The sequence below is a fragment of the Dipteris shenzhenensis genome, chromosome 8, assembly GCF_047967505.1.
Source record: "Dipteris shenzhenensis isolate YYH24624 ecotype China chromosome 8, Dip_SZ_1.0, whole genome shotgun sequence".
Classification (NCBI taxonomy): domain Eukaryota; kingdom Viridiplantae; phylum Streptophyta; class Polypodiopsida; order Gleicheniales; family Dipteridaceae; genus Dipteris; species Dipteris shenzhenensis.
Window position 1 is genome coordinate 32,444,534 of NC_141603.1, and position 22,866 is coordinate 32,467,399.

The 22,866-nt window shown below is 46.5% G+C and overlaps 1 protein-coding gene across 2 annotated transcripts in view; it reads left to right on the forward strand.

Annotated features, from left to right (window-relative positions):
- The first annotated feature begins 2,996 nt into the window (after positions 1-2,996).
- Positions 2,997-22,866, forward strand: part of LOC147899392 (Haloacid dehalogenase-like hydrolase (HAD) superfamily protein) — a 58,856-nt gene continuing 38,986 nt past the window's right edge. For both annotated transcript variants that reach the window (XR_015541447.1, XM_087378547.1), the window contains exon 1: positions 2,997-4,189. Coding sequence is in view for 1 of the 2 variants with exons in the window: in XM_087378547.1 (XP_087234673.1) it covers positions 3,941-4,189 (249 nt within the window). In the remaining variant the exon portion in view is untranslated. The remainder of the gene's footprint in view (positions 4,190-22,866) is intronic.

The following is a 22,866-nucleotide window of genomic DNA, read 5'->3' on the forward strand; positions in this document are numbered from 1 at the left end:
TGATTCCCAGCAATTGTCTCACTTTGTTTGCTAGTTAGCATGAACCTTATTGTCCTCGACACATTTTACCAACTCAGTTCTCTAAATCTCCTAACTTGACAGCTCATCAACTCACAATTTAATTGACCCTTCCCCAACAGGATCGCAAGATGTTGATGCTTCGGTTCCCTTGCCCGAGGCTAACTCAAAAAAGGTCCTCAGTGTAGACCTCACCTGGTGCTTTGCTTGGTAAAGATTCCCTCTCTTGCAATCCTAAGGATGGCGTGCTCATGAAAGAAAACATTCACACTTGGAGTTTGGGGTTAGCTGTCGTCACGTAGGAGAACCGTATGATGACGGGATAATACTGAGTCTCACACACACTTAATAGAACACATGAAGTGTATTACACCAACAGAGTCAAGGAAATAAGCAAATAATATCAACTTGTATTGAACCACTCAAACTGTCTTGAGTATGACCAAGCCTGCAATGAACACTCCCTATCTTGGCAAACTTAGGTCAGAGGAAGAGAACTCAGCACACTACTCTCTTGTGCCTATTATAGCATATCAACTACCTAACAAAATCGCCTTCTAAATGAATACACGCTCGATGTGCCAAACCGCATCTTCTGATTGGTTAGTGATGCCACAATCTCTTGCACCTCCGCTACAAAATGGAGCTCGGTGAGGCTCCATTGCTTCCAAGGTCAGCACTCGGTGACCATCCTTAGACTGGCTCAATGTTAGCCTAACCCAAGGGCTAACAAATGCCTTCAAAAAGAGTGTCACGAAAATTAAGAAGTTCATATAATTACGTTCCTGTGTGCTCTCTCACTCACATTTCATAAAGCTTTTAGAAAATGCTTTACAAGACTAAGAAGATATGTGCTTACATGCGTCATGAAAAAGGGGTATCTTGGGTAGTAAAGTTTAATGATAATTTCAACAGTAAATTATATATGTCGAATTTGAAAATTCATTGTAATAAGGATAAGAATATCTTATGTAAAACATAATCTTCAAGCAACAAGAAAAGATCATTCATTCTTTGTCTCTAATGATGGGAGCAAAAATAAATAGCAAAAGGAAAGTGCAATTTACTAAAGAATATAAAGCATAACACAACATCTGTCCACCTACAAGTAGATGTACTACACCATGCATCTTCAAAGAAAAGTGAAGGAAAGGAATCTCTTATCCACCCTATACTCCATTGCTTTAATGTGTTTTCAAAGATCAACCCTAGTTTAGCAACTTCATGTGTGACAATTTGAAGTAATTAAGGATCAGATTAGAGGTCTGTACAATCTAAGGTTATGTTCCTTTGATTTTTACATATTTGTTAGGTGGAAACCATGACACCATGACATAAAACAAAAGAAGTAGCAATCCATGTTTAGAGGAGTATCTTTTTGGGCTTTGGCCTCGAGAGAAGTGCAATCACATTAAGTCCATTTAATGAGCACATATCCAACACCTTTTGGTTCGGTTTAGTGTAATAGATTTAGCACACCAACAAAGGAAATAGTTGCCAAGGAAGCCATGAACTAACTTTGTGTTGCTAGTTTGACACTGAACACTTGCAAAATATAGGCATCAAGATGGAAAGCTGAAGGGAGGTGAGTCGATGATTAGTAGATGCATGTCATTGGCTTGCTCTTGATTGGCTCATAATGGGATATGATTGGTTGGCTCACCATGGGATACGATGATTGATCTTTGATACCCCACCTACCCAACTGTTTCATGCAGAATTGTAAATTGATAAAGTGGATGAGAATTCCTTGTATGCACCCAAGGGGTGTGCAAATGATTTAAGAATCTACGAGGTGCTAGGAGAGTGCTTCCTTACCATCCGTAGTACTATCCTAATGGTGGGTTACTAATTTGCACTCCAAATAAAGAACATTGAGGATGCATAGGTTCGTGGAAATAGCCCCCATTTGTGACCATGTGTCTTTGTAAGTGAAGGAGTGATTTGCAAAGCTCATAGGTTGGAAGGACTTCTTTGATAGAGCATACTCAATTAAAGACTATGTAGATGGAGGCTAGCGAGTGGAGAGGCCTTGCGATTGCCTTTGCATAACCTCTTGTTTGGAGGAGGGTGGAGATGGTAAATCGAGAGCTTGATAGTCAAACCACCTTCAATGAGCATACAACTGGTTATGATGGAATCGGGGTAAGCTTAGCCTTTAAGTGGGTTGTGCATGAATAAGCGCTTAACCCTCCAGAGGGCTAGGTTTGCCATCACCCACTAGGAAATGAGGGGTGGCCCTTCAGCGGGTCGAGAATGAAAATGTGAGTAAGGTTGAGTACACATCGCCAAAGGGTGCCCCAAAGGTGCCCAACTTGTGGGCATGCAAAAAATGTCATGGGAAGTCTTTACGGTTTTACACATGACCCAAGAGATACTCTACTTGAATTTGATTGGTGGGGTAATGGGTGCCAAAGCTTGGGTAGCCAAGGTTGCTTGCCCAAGAAATCTCTTTTGACGGGCAAGAGGTGGTAGTAGGTGACTCAACTTTTGGAGTCACCCAAATTTCTGCTGCATGTGAAGGAGGTTGAGCCCATCCACCCCAATGGAGAGCATCTTGATTGGCCCCAGCCATTAACGCAATGAGCGGACTCAACCGATGCCAAATTGATGGGATAAGCCTGGTTTGTAGTTTCGAGCAAGTGGTTTTTTGGGGCACGTGTGTGCATGCAGCTTGACCTGTCATGTAGCTGTGGTTGCTGTTGTTGTAGGTGGTTGTAGGCCCGGTCTGGAGCAGGGGCAAAGCCCAAAGGCCGGTTTTCAGGTACAGGTTGAGAGAGCTAGGGTGGTTTACAGACGAGGCCCTTGGGGGGAACTGGCGGTGATTGAAGACTAGGCACTTTGGGTGAAGAGGCTCAAAAACAGTTTCGAGGTACATGAGGGGTTAGCTCAAAGGCCGAAAGACAAAGTTTTTCGAGAGTTAGGGAAAGCAAAACCTGGCTTTTCTTACACTCATCAGTGAGTGTGTTTGCTTCGGAATCCACAAAAAACAAGCCTTTTGGTGTTGTGTGCAGCTCATCCAGTTGCACACGCCATCGCCAGCAGACCAACAACAAGACCAAGCCCACGACGAACAGTCCATCTCCCACCTCCCCACGCCCCCATTCCCCATCGTGGTCGTGTATTTCTCTCCACCGAGAGCATCTCTCAACAGAATCTCCGTCGCTTCCCCCCAGACAGCGCCGGAGGACAATCTAATTGTGGGACGGAATCTGCCGTACACTCCCTGCCCGCCTTCACATCCTTCGCGCAACCGCCGCGCTTCGGCTCATCATCCATCCATCCATCCATCCATCCATCATCAGCTGGCTGAGGCATTGGCGCTTGAGATCGTGCGTTCGCTCTCAGGAGAGCCGCGAGAAGCCAATTTTCGTCCCACTTTGCTAACCAGGAATTTAGCGAGCAGAGCCTGCCAGAGTGGCAAAGAGCGCGAGGGGGGGACATCGAGCTAGGAGAGAAGAGTGATTGAGAGGCAACAGAGGCGGCGGAAACTGTTCCTACAATCTAGGTAGCTCGAGGGTCAAAGGCCGACGACTTCTCGCAGGCCGTGATGTTCTGCGGGAAGGAGAAGCAAAGCAGACTGTCATTTGGGGCGGGAACAAGACGTGCGGAGCAATCGGTGCGCTAAGAAGGATGCGGTTTCTCGAGGGAATGAGACATTTGATTTAATTTGGGAGAGAGCGAGAGCGAGAGAGTTCCGAGAAGGTACGCGAAGACGGAAGGTCAATCGCAACTTCCATGGCGGGGATGGTCTGAATGCTGGCGCTTGTTTGTCTCCTTCCTCCCGATGTTGTTGTGACTGCTACAGTGGCAGTCCATCCATCCATCCATCCATATCCATATATTCCTTCGATTCAATCGGTGAAGCAGATTCCTTCGCTCGCGATCAGAGAGGCTACAGGCAAAGATCCACAACTCAGCGATGCAGGACCAGCAGTTGTGTGCTCGCAAGACCCAAAATGTCTGGGCGATACTATGGGAGGTTTGCTTGCAATGGATCATGCTCTTCTTTCAGCTGCTTATCCACGCTCTCGAAGGCATCCCGGCGTTGCGGCAGCTCCTGGAGCTCTCCGGCTTGCGTTTGTACGTCCCGGCTTCTCAACGTTTTCAGCCCCCACCGCACTCGACTCTCCTTCCGCTCCGCGACATCAAGGATTCCCAAAAGCTAACGGTATTTCCCCTCGTGGCTCTTGAAAGTTTCATTTGGGTTGAGAGCTTCGGTAGCAGTTTCAGTTATGATTGTCCTTGTAGGATTACGCAACAGGCTTCTGGATGCGTCACCGTACTCACTCCAACCCTCTCAATACGCTTCGATAAAGGCACGCACCGCCTTAACCCGATTCAAACACTAGGCAGTAGCTACTTAGCTAGTGCAATTAGGTCTGCTTCAAACTCTTTTCATGCTTCAAAGTGTCAAAAAGCGAGGAATACCCAACCTTTCTTCGGTGCTTCTTTTATCCATATCACACCCACGTCCTCAAAATTTCCAGGGAGGTAGTGCTTTGATCACCTACTACAGCTCTTCCCTCTCTTATCTCTATCAGGCCTAGCTTTAATCACTGGACTGCGACCAAATTGCTATGTAGCTTATGTACGCATTTGAAAGCATGTCTGGATAAATGGCGCAGTTAAGAATCTCCTCGTTTTGCAACTTTGGAAGTATCACAATAAAATGAAGGTTTTGTTAGCAGCCAGCCGAGCTAGGCTTAGTGTCAATGAGAACATAAATGGAGCCGTTTGCAATGTTGGGCTTAGCGAAACATGCCTAGGAGGTTCTTGGTCAGGCAACTCATAGGCCTGCTTCCCACCCTGTGGCTGTTTGATGCTTTTACAATGAGAGTTACCTGATTTTAAGAGTGTTTGCCGCCTTGGCCTGACTTTTCTTTGGGAGTGCGATTTCCAAAAGCTGGAAACTGTCATGGGTGCATGACCAGGAATGTGAACCAACTCTGTTTTTTTGTATCTGACACTCGTCAAGATACTAGATGCTTTTGTTGCTTGTAGCTATCTATAGCAGAATTGTATTAAGGAAGTAGGATGCTTTCAGCATGTATCACAGGTGACAGTATTGAATCTGGCCAAAAAGACCTTATGGTACAACCTGGCAGTTAAAACAGAGTCTGGTAGTGCATGCATTGGAGCGTCTGTTGCTTCCTGTAGCTACTGCTTAGATTAGCGTCCCCCCAGGCTGATCATTCTGTCACACTGCTATGGGCCATGCAAGCATGGAAAATTATTCCTTGCTCTACGCTCTACCTCTTTTATAGGAAGCTATTGCTTAGATTAGCGTCCCTTGAGGCTGATCATTCTGTCACACTGCTATGGGCCATGCAAGCATGGAAAATTATTCCTTGCTCTATGCTCTACCTCTTTTATAGTCATCTGTGTTTTGACCTGTCCTGCAGTACCAAACCTGCTTGGCTGATCAAGTTGGCTGACCAGGTTATGAATGGGCCTTCCCGGACTAAGGGTTTTAGCTGTTGTGGATCTGGTGGCCCCTTTCCTGCTGAGTGGCAAGTTGTGCGCAATCTTCAGGTTACATAAAAGAAGGAAAGCCCCTCAAATTCACCAGCTAAGTCAGGGGCTGGACTAGAATTGACCCGGCTGTGAACTTTTTTTGAATACCTGCAAGTCATGATAGCAATTCAAAGTACATTCCGTGAGCTTTATTACATAGGAAATATCTAGCTAACCTCTTTTCACATCGAGATTGTCCTCGATACTAGCAAGATGAAAATTTAAGCACACCCTATTTCACTCCAGAATGCTTTAAAAGCCCACTAAAATCTTAGCTACGTATCTAGTCCCTATGTTAGAGGCTTCCCTGCCCCCCCCTGAATATATATTACCCAAGAGACTCCGCGGGTCTTTATAAACTTAGTATAGCTGCTTATGCTTGGGCACTGATGACGACATAAGTGTTGCTTTGTTGCTAAGTATGTCTTCCTTTTGTTTTTCATAAAAGTTTTTGTTTACCTCTTTTTTCTTCTCTTTCATTTTCTCTTTTATTTTCTGTGTAGATTTTTGGTCTTTAGAATACCTGGGCTGTCAGGTAGGCATTGATATTTCGGCAGGGCAGCAGTTCAGCCCGGTTCTGGAGAGTGTTCGGCGGAAGCTCTTGTACTGGAGCTCCGCTAAACTCTCGCTCGCAGGTTGTGCACTAGTGGTGAACCAGGTACCCGTTGCCACATCTTGGTACATCGTTTCTTGTGGTGCTTCCACTGAGGTTGCATGGGGCAGCTACGGCACTTGGTTCAGAACTTCCTCTGGTCAGGATCGGATGGCACATGTAGCACCGGAGCCAGGGTGACCTGGCAGACTGTTGGAAAGGTCACCTCCCCATCTGTAAGCCCCCATATGAGGAGAGCGTGGGGGAGGGAGACCTAGGCCAGGATGTGCCCAAGAGAAAAGAAAGAGCAGATGGACAGCCTCCAACAGAGCCTACAGGTGGCGCAACCATGGAAGAGAGCAACAGCCCCTGGGTCGGCCATTGGTGGCCAGGTGGGTTGAATCCCTGGAACAAAGGCTGGAAAAAGGGCCTAGAGAAGACCCTTATATAGGGCCCTGATTGGGCTGGTAGGGGCAGCCAACCAGGTCGGTTTTAGGGCAGACAGAAACTCGGCCATTTAGGGGTCTGCCAGTCGGTTTTTTGCAGCAGGCCTTGGGGCCTATGAAAGCAGAGGCCCTTGGCCTGATTCCATATCATCTGAAGCAGCAGAGCCTCAGCAGACTGGAGCAGCAGATCAGCACCTATAAGGCTGAAGAGCTGCAGACAAGCTGAGTTAGGGCTGCACACCTAAGCTGACATCCAGGGCAGCAAGGTGTAGAGATCAAGGCACGGTGACCATGTCTACAGAAGCTCGACAAGGAGCACGCGGGCTTGAGTCTAGAGATAGCCGGCAGTTAGGAGAAGGACCTTTTGGTAAGATTAGAGGACCACACCATTGGGGGGACTCTGGATCTCTCTCTTTTGTATTGTGTCCATAGCTTTGGACGGAAATATATTAGTTTTGGTGTCTTCTATATCTGGCTGGTTCATTGTGTATTGATGAGTCTGCACATCTTTGTGATGCACATTAAGTAAAGAAGTTTGTGATTCCACACCCCACGCACACTGTGTGAGCTTCTAGGCATTACTATCAATCTTCCACTGTGCATACCCTCTGTTGGGTCATTTCTAACATGGTATTAGAGCCCAAGTAGGAGGCTCACAGGTGTGGGAGCCTGAAGCGAGGGACCTTGCTAAAGGACGACCCTGATTCAGACACTCTTGGGAATCGACTTCCACGACTGGAGGATTGTCATCCTTGCGAGAAGGATGACTTAGGTTCAGTCAGGTGCGTTCAGAGTTCTAGTCTACTGAAATTGAGTTTGGTTGACTTGTTGTGTGGTATAAACAGCAGAGATGTCGACCTCAACAGGCTCTTCAGCCCCTGCTCTCCCTTCCTCCTCCCCCAGTTTTCTCTCATTCTCTATCCCTAACTTTGGAGAGTCTGGGAAACTGGACGGGACCAACTCCTCGATCTGGAAAGTGAAGATCCGGAGTCATTTACTGGCTTAGAAGTTGTGGAAGTTGACCACGGGAGTGGAGGTGAAGCCGGAGGACATGGTCTACAATCTTGATATGGAAGGAGATACGGTACATAGCCACTTGATGAAGGTCAAGGTGGTGAGGGATCAGCTGGCAGCAGTTGGTTAGAAGATAGACTCATGCCATTTGGCCTTGATGGTACTGAGGAGACTACCTAGGAGTTTCAAGAGCTTTGTTACGACCGTGATAGCAGGACAGAGGACCAAACCTTTGACATTTGAGGAGTCTCTAGATTGCGGGTCTCATGAGTCTAGATCTGAGTTGAGCCACCTTGTATACAAAGAATGTGATCCATCTTTGATCTAGATACTCAATGACTTTGCTCATGTCTGTGTATCCATGGGTGAAGAGGCAAACAGTATCTCCCTCGAATCTCATACTATCTAGGGAATCGCATCAAGACATGCATCTCATCTGGGTGTCGCAGAGAATGCAGCGCCTCAGATCTCTACGATCGGCTGTGGCTGCTATCTCACGCCCCACCTTGATCTGGAATCGGTGGGATGAGGTCTTGGGCTAGCCCATGGTGATCTGTATTGCATGAGAGAGGTGGATCTGTAGGTGTCTTGGTGTCTAGATGAAGCCGTCCTCGCTCAGGTGGAGGAAATGCTCTCTGTAGAAGGCCATCTTGGTTACATGTGGCTATAGGGGGAATACCCATGTTCTATGGATGCATACCTGCCATGGGTCCATATAAGTTGATGAATCTCCTGTGAGTCAGGCTAGGAAAGGGGCATCTAGTGAATACTAGTATGGCAATAGGTGGTGATGATCTAGAATGATGCATTTGTGTGGAGGGGTCTTGCTGCAAACTTGTTATGAAACAGAGGTGGAGGTTGCTTGCTCCAGCCAACACCCCCTGAAGCAGGAGATAAACAAAGACGTAGCTCACGAATCTTGTAGTGCTAAATTCAAATCCAACTTCTTTCCTTGGTATATAGAGAGAGATGTGTAGACTGTAAATGAACTATGCTCAAGGGAGAGAGTAGAAACAGTAGTATATATTATCCCAATGATGGACCAAAACCATATACAAAATGGGTGCACAGTGTGCCACTATCTAGCATCAGGGTGCTGCCTAGATATGGACCCATGTGACTTCCAGAACTGTTCTCTCTGCCTCCTTGTGGCTCCTTCAAAACACTCTCAGCCTACATGCCCTCCTAGAGCTTCAGGGGATGCGTAGTCGTGCTCTGTGGATACTCCTTGCTACTACTCTTCCTGATGAAGACCTGTAGATGAGTGCTCCACGAACCTCAGATCTGCTGCTCCATGAACCTCAGGTCTGCTTCAGGAGCTGCGTAGTCGTGCTCCGTGGATCCTCCTAGCTGCTGCCATTCCTGACGAAGACCTGTAGATGAGTGCTCCACGAACCTCATATCTGTTTGCTGCTCTGGAGCTGCAGCACCTGTAAACCCTAAGTGCAGGGTACTGCTCTTCACCCTGTAGGTGATCCACAGGCTGTACTGCACAGCAACCAAATAATCCTTAGCCTCCCTGCTGCCCTGGTAGACAGCCCAGAATAGAGGCACTGTAGATTAATATGGCCCCAGGGCTGGGGGCCCTTTAATAGGGCTGAAAACCCACCAGAAATACCCAACCGTCTGAAGAGCCCAAACCTGTCATACTGGCCCATTTTTGCTGCCTCGCTGCCCCGTGGCATTCCGGCCCCTGGCTCCTATCTTTTGCATGCATCCGACCTGTTTGTATGCCCCAACCTAGCTCCTGTGGTGCTCCAACACACCATGGGTGCTGTGCAGTCTGTTGCTGTGTGTTTCAGCCTCCCTTGCAGGTCCAACCCTTCCCATATCTGAGCAGCCTTTGCTGCTGGTCTTGGTCACAGCGGTTGCCCCATGGGTGGGCCCTTCTGCCCACAGTTCAGGGCTTGTAGTGCCCTTCAGTAGCGGCATGCTTATGCTGCCCACATGGAAGCTTGCATGCTGCCTATGTGGCAGCTCTGTACACCTCCTCCAAACTCTCCTCAGTTGGGGGTTCACAGGTGGGGAGGTGACCTAGATAACTTCAGCACCCCCTCTCGTCGACCCAGCATAGGCCAATACCCGCACGTTGATGCAGATGCTCATATGGAGAAGCTCTTGGAGCAAGTCGGAGACATCCTTGTTTGTAGGTCTTTCGATCCACAGTTCATGCTCCTGCAAGTCCAGTCCCGTGCAAGCAAGCCATCCCTGTACACAGGTGCATCCAGGTAGTACCAAAGGTCAATGGCACCACCATCCTCGTTCACGAGTCCGCTAGTATTCTTGAGCAATCCTGGTAGAAACAATATCCAGCTGTCCCCCTCAGCATCTAGGGACAGCCTGGATCCTGCCAAGCACCACATTCTCGAGGTCTGTTTCAACCTGTCTTCAATCTGGCAATATCCGCAGCCCAGTAACCCACCTGACCAATAATCCCAGTAGCTGATCGACATAGATCTCCAAAGCCAAGTATATCTCTCGAAATCTTGGACCATGAGGTCCAGATGAGCTCTCAAGTAACTAATCCTCTAGTGATAGTATATTCTCTTGACCTGTAGATGTCCCGGTCTCGACCATGAAGGCTCTAACAGGTTCATTAAGTTCTCCTTCTAGCAACTTGCAGCTGAGCTTTGAAGAAGCACGAAGACTTCCCCCTTTACCTACCAGGAATGCTTTTCAACACCTGAGACACATAAAGCAAAGATTCTGCCCATAGCATGCCGCTAAAGTCTGAATGTATGCACCAAGAATATACATACCGATGAATCCACCCATTTGTGTGCTTGCTTTGAAAACAAGCTATGAAAGCAAGCCATGTACCTAATGGAGGCACCCACAACATCCCTTTGTAATCCTGTAGTGCCATCTTCAGTGTCCTTGCATCCATCTAACTCTGATCCTTGATTTCCACGACACCTCCCTCATGCAAGTGATACCAGCTTTGCACCCAAAGTAATCTGAGCAAGTGCTTTCCTTCACCTTCATAAAGGTTTCTGGTCTCTCTGACTCTTAAGACCATCTCTCAATGTCAGAGATACACATCGGTACACCAAGATCTGAAGGTATCACCTCAGTAACACTAGGAGCCTGCATGCTGCCTATGTGGCAGCCCTGCATATCAACCCAAATGTGCCCCCATGGAAGTTGCTTTCCTTGCCCCGGTGGCATCTCTAAATCCAATTGGTACACCTCCCCCCATGCTCTCCTCTATTTGGGGCTCGGTGACCTAGATAACTCCAACAAAACTCTGCTATAGGATAATGCCATGTATAGTACATCTCTTTCCCCAGATCATGTGATCTTTGTGTGTGTGTGTGTGTGTGTCTCTCTCTCTCTCTCTCTGTGTGTGCCCACCCTCAGCCCCTTCGATTTATGCACTGAGTTTGTTGCATTCGGGATTGATATCCTAGCCCTGATCCTAGCAAAGCTATTCAATGAAGTAGTTTGCCTTAGTTTCCCACGCATGTGGACCCTCAACACCATTGCTCCTATTCACAAGGTAGGGGATCCCATGAGCCTAGAAAACTACAAGACCATTATGATCGGGCTTGTCATGTTGTCCAAGATATATGCCTCAATACTTGACATGGAGGTCAGGCAGAGATACATGGACTCAGGGTAGAGGGGCAGGGAGGGTTTCGGCGTGATCATGGGACCATGGACCACAAACTTACACTCAGGAGTGTCATAGAGGAGGCTAGGGCACGGAAGCAGAGGGTCTATTGCTGCTTTGTCGATTTTCGCAAAGCCTTTGATATAGTGCCATGCGGATGTCTCATCAAGCGGTTACAGGAGCTGGGTTATGGCTAGGAGATTGTCTGGGCTGTTTATGGCATTATACGAGTTGCCCACTTTCTCCGACCTTGTTTGGCCTTTATATAGACGAGCTTGAGTCTTTTATGAGGACCCTCGGGGGAGCTGGATGCTCTCTTGCGGGCTCCTTGCTCCAGGTTCTGCATCTAACTGCAATGGAGATGCCCCGAACCCAACCTGAATGATCTGATGGGGAACCGATGGCTTATGGTTGCCCTCGATCGATGTACGGAACGTCCCGTACATCCCGTACCGTACTGTACGATCCGTATGTTATGTTTTTTTTTTTTGGGGTTGCCTTCATTTGTTTTGGATGGCTGGTTTTGTTATTGTTGGTGGTTCTGCCAAACTGTTTTTGGGCCTCCCAAATGGCAAGGTTCCATATAAAACCCCTCTCTCCTCACTATGATCTCACACTAAGGATCTACCTCTCGACTCTGAGTCTCGACTCTCCCCTCTCCATCTCCAACAAGTGACAAGGCTCAAGTTGCATCAAGCATCTCCATCTCTCTCCCTCTTTATCTCCATCAAGCACCTATATAACATGTTTGTTAAAGCTTGTACATGTACCTACTCCAAAACTCAAAAATCTTTTGGGGGTATCGAATGTACCATCGGACGTACGTCTTAAGATTTTTTAGTTCATTTAGTACCACACTAATATCAAATGGTACGCATCAAACGTGATACATACGTGTCAACCATGATGCTGATGACGTGGTGCTCTTATCTTCATCCGCCGAGGGGCTCAGAGACACCTAGATGCATTACTGGCTTTGTATGAGTCCCACGACTTGAAGGTCAACTTGGGTAAAACCAAGGTCATGTTGGGGTAAAGGCATTATGGCCACCCCAGTACAGTTAGTACACTTAAGTACAGTTAGTACTTTTATTGCTAAGTACACTAAGTACGGTGTACTTAGTGTTGTAACCTTATCCATTGATATAAAAGGTTGACTGTGTGCTTGGGGAGGTACACACATACTTCATTATCCCCACACTCTCGTGACTACTGTGTGTGTCGGTGTGCTCTCTCTTTCTCTCTCACTCCCACCTCTCAACTGGTATCAGAGCTTGAGCTTGTACATCTTCCTCCCATTCGTCCAGCAGCAGCAGCATCGTGTTGTGGAGCTTGCCAGCATCAGCGCCTTCAAGCAGTAGCAGCAGCAGCCTAAGCTGCTGCATTTCGCCGCCAGCAGCAGCGAGCTGCTGCTTTAGCAGGGCCAGCAGCACCTAGCGCTGCCATCTCCAGCAGGCAGCGAAGCCAGCCAATGCCAGCAGCAGCGGCACCAGCAAACGCGACCAGTGTCGCCCAGCCAGGACCAGCCAGGCGACGCCAGCTAGTAGCGCCGCCAAGTCGCCAGCTAGGCGACGCCTTCAGCAGCCCGCCATCAGCTCGCCACGCAGGCGAGCAACCCGCCAGCAGCCCGCCAGGCCTACGAGCTCCCGCCAGGAGCTCGCCAACTGCTCCGGCAGCGATACAGGTACAGGTGCAGTCTTCGAGCTCATTGTGAGCATTACTGGTCAAATGCAAGTACAGTGAGCGGATATACAGTCTATGCCTACTGTGTGAGGAAATCCTCAACATTGGATTGCAGAATCAAGGGGCTTTTGTAGCCAGTGCCAAGTATTGGCTTGTATACGCACGCATTGCGTTTATCCTCCTGTTTGGAGTTGATTCTTGCAGGATTCGTATGCATTTACTGACCTACGGGACAATGGAAGATGCATTGAGCACTACATTGTAGACTTGAGCACTGAATGTGCTAGTCAAATTGGGGGTTTTGCAATTGGATGCATATCAGTGCTGGGGGAAGCAATTAAATGCCTTACAGTGGTCAGTGAGGCGGTAAATGCACTCAAATTCTGAGAATTTTTCCTCCAGTCAAGGGGCTTTTGCCTAAATCCTACTCTAAACTGTGTTATACAGTTTTAGTGGTATCTTGAAGCTTGAAGTTGACAGGTTTGAACAGTCAAACAGTCATTTACTGATTCTGTACTTTCTGGTACAGTTAGGTACTGTTCTGTGTCAACTGTGGGGCTGATTACAATCACTATACAGAAGTACAGAGTGCAAAATACACTGCTGTTTTTCACTGTAATTGCAGGGCAGATGCTGCTTTAATGTCAGAGTACTGCTGATTGTACAACAGTGCATTTAATGATGCAAACAGAGTTGCTGTTCGGAAACTGCAGCAAGCAGTAAACAGTTATAATTCTCTGTTTAAGTGGGAGAAACAGTTGCAGGTGCAGTTCCTGTTGTTCCGCTGCAGGAATTAAATTTTTTGAGCACAGTTCAAGTGCCTGTGTGCACTTGGTTTGCAGGGAGTCAGGCACCCAAGTGTGGGTTATATTTCCTGCTGATTGTAATGGCTTCATCCTCGGAGTCCTCTCTTCTTAATATTAAGAAGTTGCAAGGTGCTGCTAACTACCCGATGTGGAAAAAGATGGTCCTGAATGTGCTAATCCTCAGGCAGTTTCATGCTCCTATTGTACACAAAGGTGTGAAGCCCACTGGCACATCTGATGATGCTTGGGCACTGGCCGATCTGTCGGCAAAGTCCATAATTGAATTGTCACTCCATGAGAGTGTCGTTTGGAATGTGGACGGTGAAAAAACAGCCTGGGGTGTGTGGAAAAAGCTACAGGACACATATGAGCAGCAAAGTGCAGCCACAAAGATATATTGGTTGCGCAAGTTCTTCAATCTGAAGATGAAGGAAGGGACCTCCATGGATGCACATCTCAATGAGTTTAATTCAATTGTTACTCAGCTTGCGAATCAGAAGTATGTGGTGGATGAGGAAACCAAGGGTATGGCACTCTTGATCTCTCTTCCTGAGAGTTGGGATACGTTCACCACAGCTGTGACAAATGCAAACACTTTCATAAGTTTTGCAGACATCACAGGGCTGATTTTGCAAGAAGAGCAGAAGCTGAAAGCTCAAGATGCAATAAAGCCTACCAATGCCTCGAATGCAAGGGGGAGAAGTCAGCAAAGAGGCAAATCCCAGGAAAGGGGAAAAGGCAGGAGCAAGTCCCGCTCCAACAAAGATGTTGAGTGCTACTACTGTGGCAAAAAGGGACATACCAAAAAGCAGTGCTTTAAACTGAAAAATGATAAGAGAGACAAGGCCAAGGACACTGATGCGTCAGATGCAAAGGCAATTGTACCAGTAAGCAAGGGCAAGAGCAATGTGAAGATTGAAGAGCTTCATTCTACACACGGTTATGACAGTGAGGGAGAGGTTCTATTTCTCTCTACTTTGGATGCTCATTCTCTCCATGCAGGCGATTTTGCAGACATGCACTTTTGGATCATTGACTCAGGTGCCTCATTCCATGTTACACCTTACATAGAGTTGTTTGTCAGGTATGCAGGAGGCAGTAATGGAGTCGTGTTTCTAGGGGATAATCATGCATGCAGTATTGTTGGTGTTGGAGATGTCAGGCTTGTATTTGCTGATGGTACTCAGCTTATGCTTCACAATGTCAGGCATGTACCCGAAGTCAAGAAAAATTTGATTTCTATTGGCATGCTGGATGACGAAGGTTTTGTGACCAGCTTTGGTCATGGTTTCTGGAAAATCACCAAAGGTGCCCTGGTTGTTGCCAGAGGTCCTAAGGTTGACACGATGTATACCCTTCATGCTAAAGTATGTAATCATACTGATATTCATGCCACCGAGCTGCCGAATATTTCTATGTGGCATAGCCGGTTGGGACATATGAGCATAAGTGGAATGGAGCAATTGGCTCGCCTTGGCTACTTACCGTCTCTGAAATTTTCTGATTTAAAGTTTTGTGAGCACTGCATATATGGTAGACAATTACAGTGTCCTTATAAGAGGAGATTAGGACATAAAGATGCTCAACTTGAGCTTGTGCATACAGATGTGTGTGAGATGCCTAGTCCTTCACTTGGAGGTACATGGTACTTTGTCACATCTATAGATGATTCCACACGGAAGGTGTGGGTGTATCCTCTTCGATTGAAGAGTGATGTCTTTCCAGTGTTCCAGAAATGGCTTGCTTTGGTTGAGAACCAAACAGGCAGAACACTGAAGGCTTTGCGGTCAGATAACGGTGGGGAGTATATATCTAATGCATTCAATGCATTTTGTGATGCTAGAGGTATTAAAAGGGAACTCCCTGCTCCTTACAGTCCAGCGCAGAATGGCACTGCAGAGCGTATGAACAGAACCATACAGGAAAAGTCCCGCTCTATGATGTCACATGCTGCTTTATCTTATGGATTTTGGGCTGAGGCTGTAAAAACAGCAGTACACCTCATCAATAGGTCACCAAATAAGAGACTGGATGGCAGAGTGCCAGAGGAGCTTTGGACAGGAAAACCTCCTTCCTATAAGCACTTGAGGGTCTTTGGCTGCACTGCGTACGTGCACATACGCAGAGAAGATCGCAGCAAGCTTGATCCTAAGTCTCTTAAATGCATTTTTCTTGGATATGGTGACAGTGGTGAGATGGGTTACCGCCTATGGGATTCTGTGAATAAGAAGCTTATACGCAGCAATGATGTCTTATTTGATGAGTCATGTATGTTTAAGGCAGTAGATAAGCCTTCTGATGCTTCAGAGGTTGACATTGATGACTCGGGACATCCTGTACAATTCAGGCAGGCTGCAAATCAGCCACAACAGCAGCGTAATCAGCCAATGCATGATGCTGCAGCAGGTCCAAATGGACAGCCCGCAGTGGCGGAAGATGTCCTACAGGATATACCACCTTTGGAAGATCTCCCAGGCATAATTCTGTAGCCTGATCTACTGGAACAGCCACCTGTTTTAGGTGAACAGCAGGCTGGACAGCAAGACCAATGGGTCCGAAGGTCCACTCGACAAACGAGGCAGCCAGACAAATTTGTTCAAGGGGCAGATTTTATTATGCTTACAGACTGTGGAGAACCTTCCTGTTACAAGGAAGCCGTGCAAATGCATGACAAAAGGCTATGGGAACTAGCCATGAAGTCCGAAATGGACAGTCTCCATAAAAATGGTACTTGGGAATTGGTGCAGTTGCCTAAGGGCATGAAAGTACTGCCATGCAAGTGGGTGTATAGATTGAAAGTCACACTTGGAGCTAAGCCAAGGTATAAAGCCAGGTTGGTTGCCAGGGGCTTTAAGCAGGAGTATGGTGTCGACTTTGATGAGATCTTTTCTCCAGTGGTTAAGATGACCACACTCAGGATTGTACTTGCTTTGGTTGCATGTGAGGATTTGGAATTATGCCAAATGGATGTGAAGACAGCTTTTTTTCACGGTGATCTTCATGAGGAGATCTACATGTAGCAGCCAAAGGGATTTGCAGTCAAGGGCAAGGAGTCACTTGTATGCAAGCTTAAGAAGAGCCTTTATGGGCTGAAACAGGCACCAAGGGAATGGTATAAGAAATTTGATACCTTCATGAAGTCCCAAGGTTTCAGGAGAAGTGATGTCGATCACTGCTTATATACCAAAAGGGCTGCAAATGGCAGCTTAATCATTCTCATTTTATATGTGGATGACATGCTTATTGCTGGTAAGGCTCGTAAGGATCTTGATGACCTTAAGAAGAGATTGCATGAGGCCTTTGATATGAAGGACCTTGGTGATGCAAATCACATACTGGGCATACGGATACGGAGAGACAGGGGACAGCGTTTGTTGTATTTGTCTCAGACCGAGTATATTGGCAAAGTATTGCACAGGTTTCATATGGAGGGGGGGAAGACCCTTAGTTCTCCATTGCCTCCATATGTGAAACTCAGTGCAATGGATAGCCCACAGTCAGATGCTGATAGGGCTGAAATGGCCAAGATTCCGTATGCTTCAGCTTGTGGCAGTCTCATGTATGCCATGGTTGCTACCAGACCTGATATTGCGTTTGCAGTGGGAGTGGTTAGCAGGTATATGGCAAATCCAGGCAAGAAGCATTGGAATGCAGTGAAAGGTATCATGAGATACCTGAAGGGTGAGAGGCAAGGAAACGGGGAGAAGAGCAAAAGGGGAGAGAGTGAGAGAGAGTGAGAGACTCAAATGTGCGGGTGTGAAGTGATGAGCCACACCACAAACTCATTAGTTTTATTAGGATTAGGTTTTATCCTATGACTGTCTTAAGACAGTCATAGATGTCCTATCTTTAATAAAGGGGTGGCAATGTGCCTTTACCCCAACAACCTCCCACCTAAAGGCCAATGTGCCTAAAGGGGAGAAAAGAATAAAAATTACAGCAATATACAGTTACTGTATACAAGACCATAAAATAGGAATGGTCTTATCCTAATCCCATGATGTGGCGGCAATGCGCAAACCGCTCTGTAGGCAAGCTCTTAGTGAGCAAATCTGCAGGATTATCATCAGTGTGCACTTTCACAAGCTCGAGTCGCTTGTCTTCCAGTACCTCTCTGATGAAATGATATTTCACATCAATGTGCTTGGTCTTTTGATGAAAGACCGGATTCTTTGCCAACATGATAGCACTCTGACTATCACAATGCAAAACTGGCATATCTCCTGTAATGCCCAAATCTCCCACCAGCCGAGTAAGCCATATTGCTTCCTTGCAAGCTTCAGTGGCTGCAACATATTCAGCTTCAGTGGTTGACAGTGCAATGCATTTCTGCAACCGAGACGCCCATGATATAGCACCTCCTGCAAATGTGAAAATATAACCGGTAGTAGACTTCCGGTTATCTGCATTCCCTGCATAGTCTGAATCTGTAAAACCATGCACCAATGCATCTTGCCTACCATAGCATATGCACAAGTCTTTGGTACCCTTGAGATACCTCAAGACACCTTTCACTGCTTCCCAGTGCCTCTTGCCTGGATTTGCCATATACTTGCTGGTGACTCCCACCGCAAAAGCAATATCCGGACGAGTGGCAACCATGGCATACATCAAAGAACCAACTGCAGATGCATACGGAATCTTGGCCATTTTAGCCTTATCATCATCTGATCTGGGGCTGTCCTTACTGCTGAGTTTTAAATGCGGAGGCAACGGGGTACTAATAGACTTCCCCCCCTCCATTTTAAACCGCTGCAGTACTTTGTCAATGTACTCCTTCTGTGACAGAAACAAAAGTCCCTTGGACCTGTCACGAGTAATCCGCATGCCAAGAATATGATTTGCATCACCCAAGTCTTTCATGTCAAAAGACTTATGCAGTTGTTTCTTCAAAGCACTAATCTCATGCCGAGATTTACTGGCAATAAGCATGTCATCCACATATAGAATGAGTAGCATCAAACTGCCATCCTTTGCCCGTTTGGTGTACAAGCAATGATCGGTCTCACACCTATGATACCCTTGAGACTGCATGAAGGCATCAAACTTCTTGTACCATTCTCTTGGCGCCTGCTTGAGTCCATACAAGCTCCTCTTGAGCTTACACACAAGCTGCTCTTTCCCTTTAACAGCATATCCCTCTGGCTGACTCATATAGATCTCATCATGGAGATCTCCGTGAAGAAAGGCTGTCTTCACATCCATCTGACATAAATCCATGTCGTCATGAGCAACAAGAGCTAACACTGCTCTCAAAGTAGTCATCTTGACTACAGGGGAAAAGATCTTATCAAAGTCAATGCCCTTCTCCTGCTTAAATCCCTTGGCAACCAATCTGGCCTTATACCTCGGTAAAGCATTTGAATCCACTTTGACTTTGTAAACCCACTTGCATGGCAAAACCTTTCTGCCTGCAGGTAGCTGCACCAAGTCCCATGTATCATTTTGAAGTAGGGAGTCCATTTCTGACTGCATGGCTTTCTCCCACTTCTTTTTCTCTGTTCTTCCCATAGCTTCCTTGAAGCTGGAAGGCTCACCACAATCTGTCAGCATGATAAAATCAGCCACATTATTGGCTCCTGGAACAAACCTGGCAGGAGGCCGTTGTACACGGGTGCTCCTCCTAACAAAATGTTCTGGATTAGGCTGCTGTCCAGCCTGTTCGTCATGCATGACGTGTGGCTGTACCACCATATCTGGCTGTTCTACAGCCCCATCTGCTGGCATATCCAGTGGTGCATCATTGGCAAAATTATCTGGCTGATTTTCAGCCTGTATACCCTCTTGAACAGGGTTATCTGCAGCAGCCTGCTGCTGCATATAAATGGGCATTCTTTGCTGTCCAACATCATCATAAATAACCCTCCTGTATTCCACAGGTTGCACGGGTTCCTTGTGTACACTATCCTCTTTAAAGATGACATCATTGCTGCGTATAATCTTCCGTTTAACGGGATCCCATAACTTGTACCCCATTTCACCTTCGTCACCATAACCCATAAAGATGCATCTGATAGACTTTGGATCCAATTTGGTGCGCAGTTCTTTGCGTACATGAGCAAAGCACTCGCAGCCAAATACACGTAAGTGCTTATATGAAGGTGGCTTGCCAGACCACACCTCCTCTGGCACTTTCAACTCCAAAGCCTTGTTTGGCGACCTGTTAATAATGTGAGTTGCTGTTTGCACGGCTTCTGCCCAAAAGCCATGGGGTAATGCAGCATAAGACAACATACATCGAACCTTCTCCTGAATAGTTCGATTCATCCGCTCACTTGCACCATTTTGAGATGCATTATGAGGGGCTGTGAGTTCCTGTTTGATGCCCTTAGCTTCGCAAAACTGCGCAAAAGCATGTGACACATACTCACCCCCATTATCGGATCTGAGTCATTTCAGCCTACGACCTGTCCGATTCTGAACCTGAGCGACAAACTTCTTGAAAGCATCTAAGGCATCGCCCTTATGCTTCAAGAAATAGACCCACACTTTGCGTGTGGCATCATCAATGAAAGTAATAAAATATTTTGCACCCCCTAGTGATAATTGTGGCATCTCACACAAATCAGTGTGCACTAGATCAAGAGGTGCTCTATTCTGGGGAGTTCTCCTCTTATGAGGAGTCACAGAATGCTTGCCAAATATGCAATGATCACAAGTAGGCAAATCTGAAAAAGAAAGAGACGGCAGATAACCCAAACGTGACAGTTCTTGCATTCCTTTAACAGACATGTGTCCCAACTGGCTATGCCACAATGAAACCTTTGGCAGCTCGGTTATGGTAACAACATGATTACCCACACTGGAAACATAAAGAGGGTACAAGGTATCACTCTTAAAACCCTCAGCCACTACAGCCTGGCCATCAGTAATCACCCATTTGGAATCCCCAAATGTGGTGTGGTAACCACTGTCATCCAATAAGCCAGTGCTAATCAGATTTTTCTTGATTTGCGGCACATGGCGAACACCATCAAGCATAAATATGCGTCCATCAGGGAATACTATCTGTATACTGCCAATCCCTGCAATCTGACATGCATAGTTGTTCCCAAGATGAACAACTCCATAAGTACCTGTGTAGGAAGTAAACCACTCCCTATGAGGAGTAACATGAAAAGAGGCACCTGAGTCCAAGAGCCAGGTGTGCATGTCATGGCCATCAATAACCAAAGCATGTGCTATTACAGCAGAAGAGCATAAAACATCATGTATGTCACTGTCACTGTCCTCTGTTGCAACATTCACTGCATCCAAGTCATCTGCCTTGGCCTTGCCTTTGCCTTTGCTTCCATTGCCTGCATCCTTTGTTTCAGCCTTCTTGGCTTTCTGATCCCGTATGAACTTGAAGCACTTAGACTTCACATGTCCCTTCTTGCCACAATAAAAGCATTCAATATCCTTTTTGCCACGGGACTGACTGCGGGATTTGGACTTACTAGCAGATCTCCCCTTCTGCTGAGTCGTGCCTCTATCCTGTACCTGCAAGGCATTTGAAGACTTGCTGTTCGCATTATTCTTCCTGCTCATCTCCTCCATAAGGAGAGAGATCTCTACATCAGCATACATAAGAGTGACATTCGAATTTGACAGCGTGGTCTTGAAAGTGTCCCAACTCTCAGGGAGGGTACACAGCAAGAAAGTAGCCTTGAACTCCTCATCAAGGTTCAATCCCTGTGCAATAAGCTGTGTAAAGATGGCATTGAACTCACTCAAGTGTGAGGTCATAGCTGTACCTTCCTTCATGCGAAGATCAACCAGCTTCTTCAACCAATAAACCTTACTGGCTGAGCTCTTTTGGGCATACAACTCTTCTAGCCTCTGCCATAGGCCATAAGAGGTCTTTTCAGCCTGAACATTCAACACAAGAGTATCAGAAATAGTGAGCATGATAGCTGCCCTTGCGGACAAATCAAGCTCTTCCCAGTCATCATTTGTCATGTCAGATGGCTTGACACCCTTCACCCTTATGGGCTTAGAAATCTTCTTTAACAGAAGTACATTCAAACACTGTTCTGCCCATAATGCATAATTGTGTGCCCCTTCCAACTTCTTTATGTTCAGAATTGATGATTCATTTCCCCCTGATGCCATATCAGATAAGGAAAGTACCTGACTCCCTGTAATTCAAGAAAGACTGAATAAAATTCTGATTTCTCAGAAAAACCCTGCTCTATCAAGAGCCAGGAGCACTCACAATAGTGCTGTTTTTTACTGTCAGAAAATCTGCAGCAAAACAGAAAATTCCCCCCAGTTACTGTACCTTCTGAAACACTGTACCGTGGTCAAATAGGCATAAAAACAGTAATTTCAGAATGCTGCATCTGCTCCACAAGTGCTTTAACAGTGCATAATCAGCTGACAAAGCACAAACACTGTTGTCCTGATCACTTCTCCCACCTCAGATGAGGTATTGCACTGATTTAATATGCATAAACCACTTGGCATACACCAAAAAAAAACCTGACACTTCAGCCTGTCACAAAACCTGCAACAGAAAATGGGATAAATCCCAAGCAATCACCCTTCTGCCAAGGGGATAAAATGCATCTGAAGATGTCTGTCGGTAACCCAAGTGCTCTCAAACAAAATCTGGGCAAAAGCCCCTTGATCTGACACCTGAACCAAGTGAAGAACACCTCAACACTGAGGTAGCATGCAATGTGAAAATCTCTCTGACAAAATCAACCAACAGTGTAATGCAAATACTGCCCTGTGTAGAAAAGACATACATAGATCCCAACGTACAAACACTCAATGAGGAACCTTTTGAGCACTGTCAACGATGGACAGTTAGGGACCGAGTAAACTCGATGCGCCCTGGCCAAGCGTGGCTCAACTGAAGTTCTCTGAGTGTTGCACAAGAAATGTGACCTGCATGAAAATGTCACCTCCACACTGCGGAAATCGAGGCAAATGTGTGCTCTCTGGCACCACACTACCTCAAGGCATACAAAGCATCAACTGCCAGGCAAAAGCCCTATGATCTGCTCACCCGGAAACTGAGATTCAAGCCCAGTAAAAGCATAAAAGTCCTCTGCAAAATCAAGGCATTTCCTTCACGAAAACAGATAACTGTGCAATCAACCACACACTGTGGTTCTCTTCACCTCAAGCACGAGGTAAATGAAGGTACTTGCTGTACTTTCAAGAAAACACAGTTTTGAGAACTGAAAG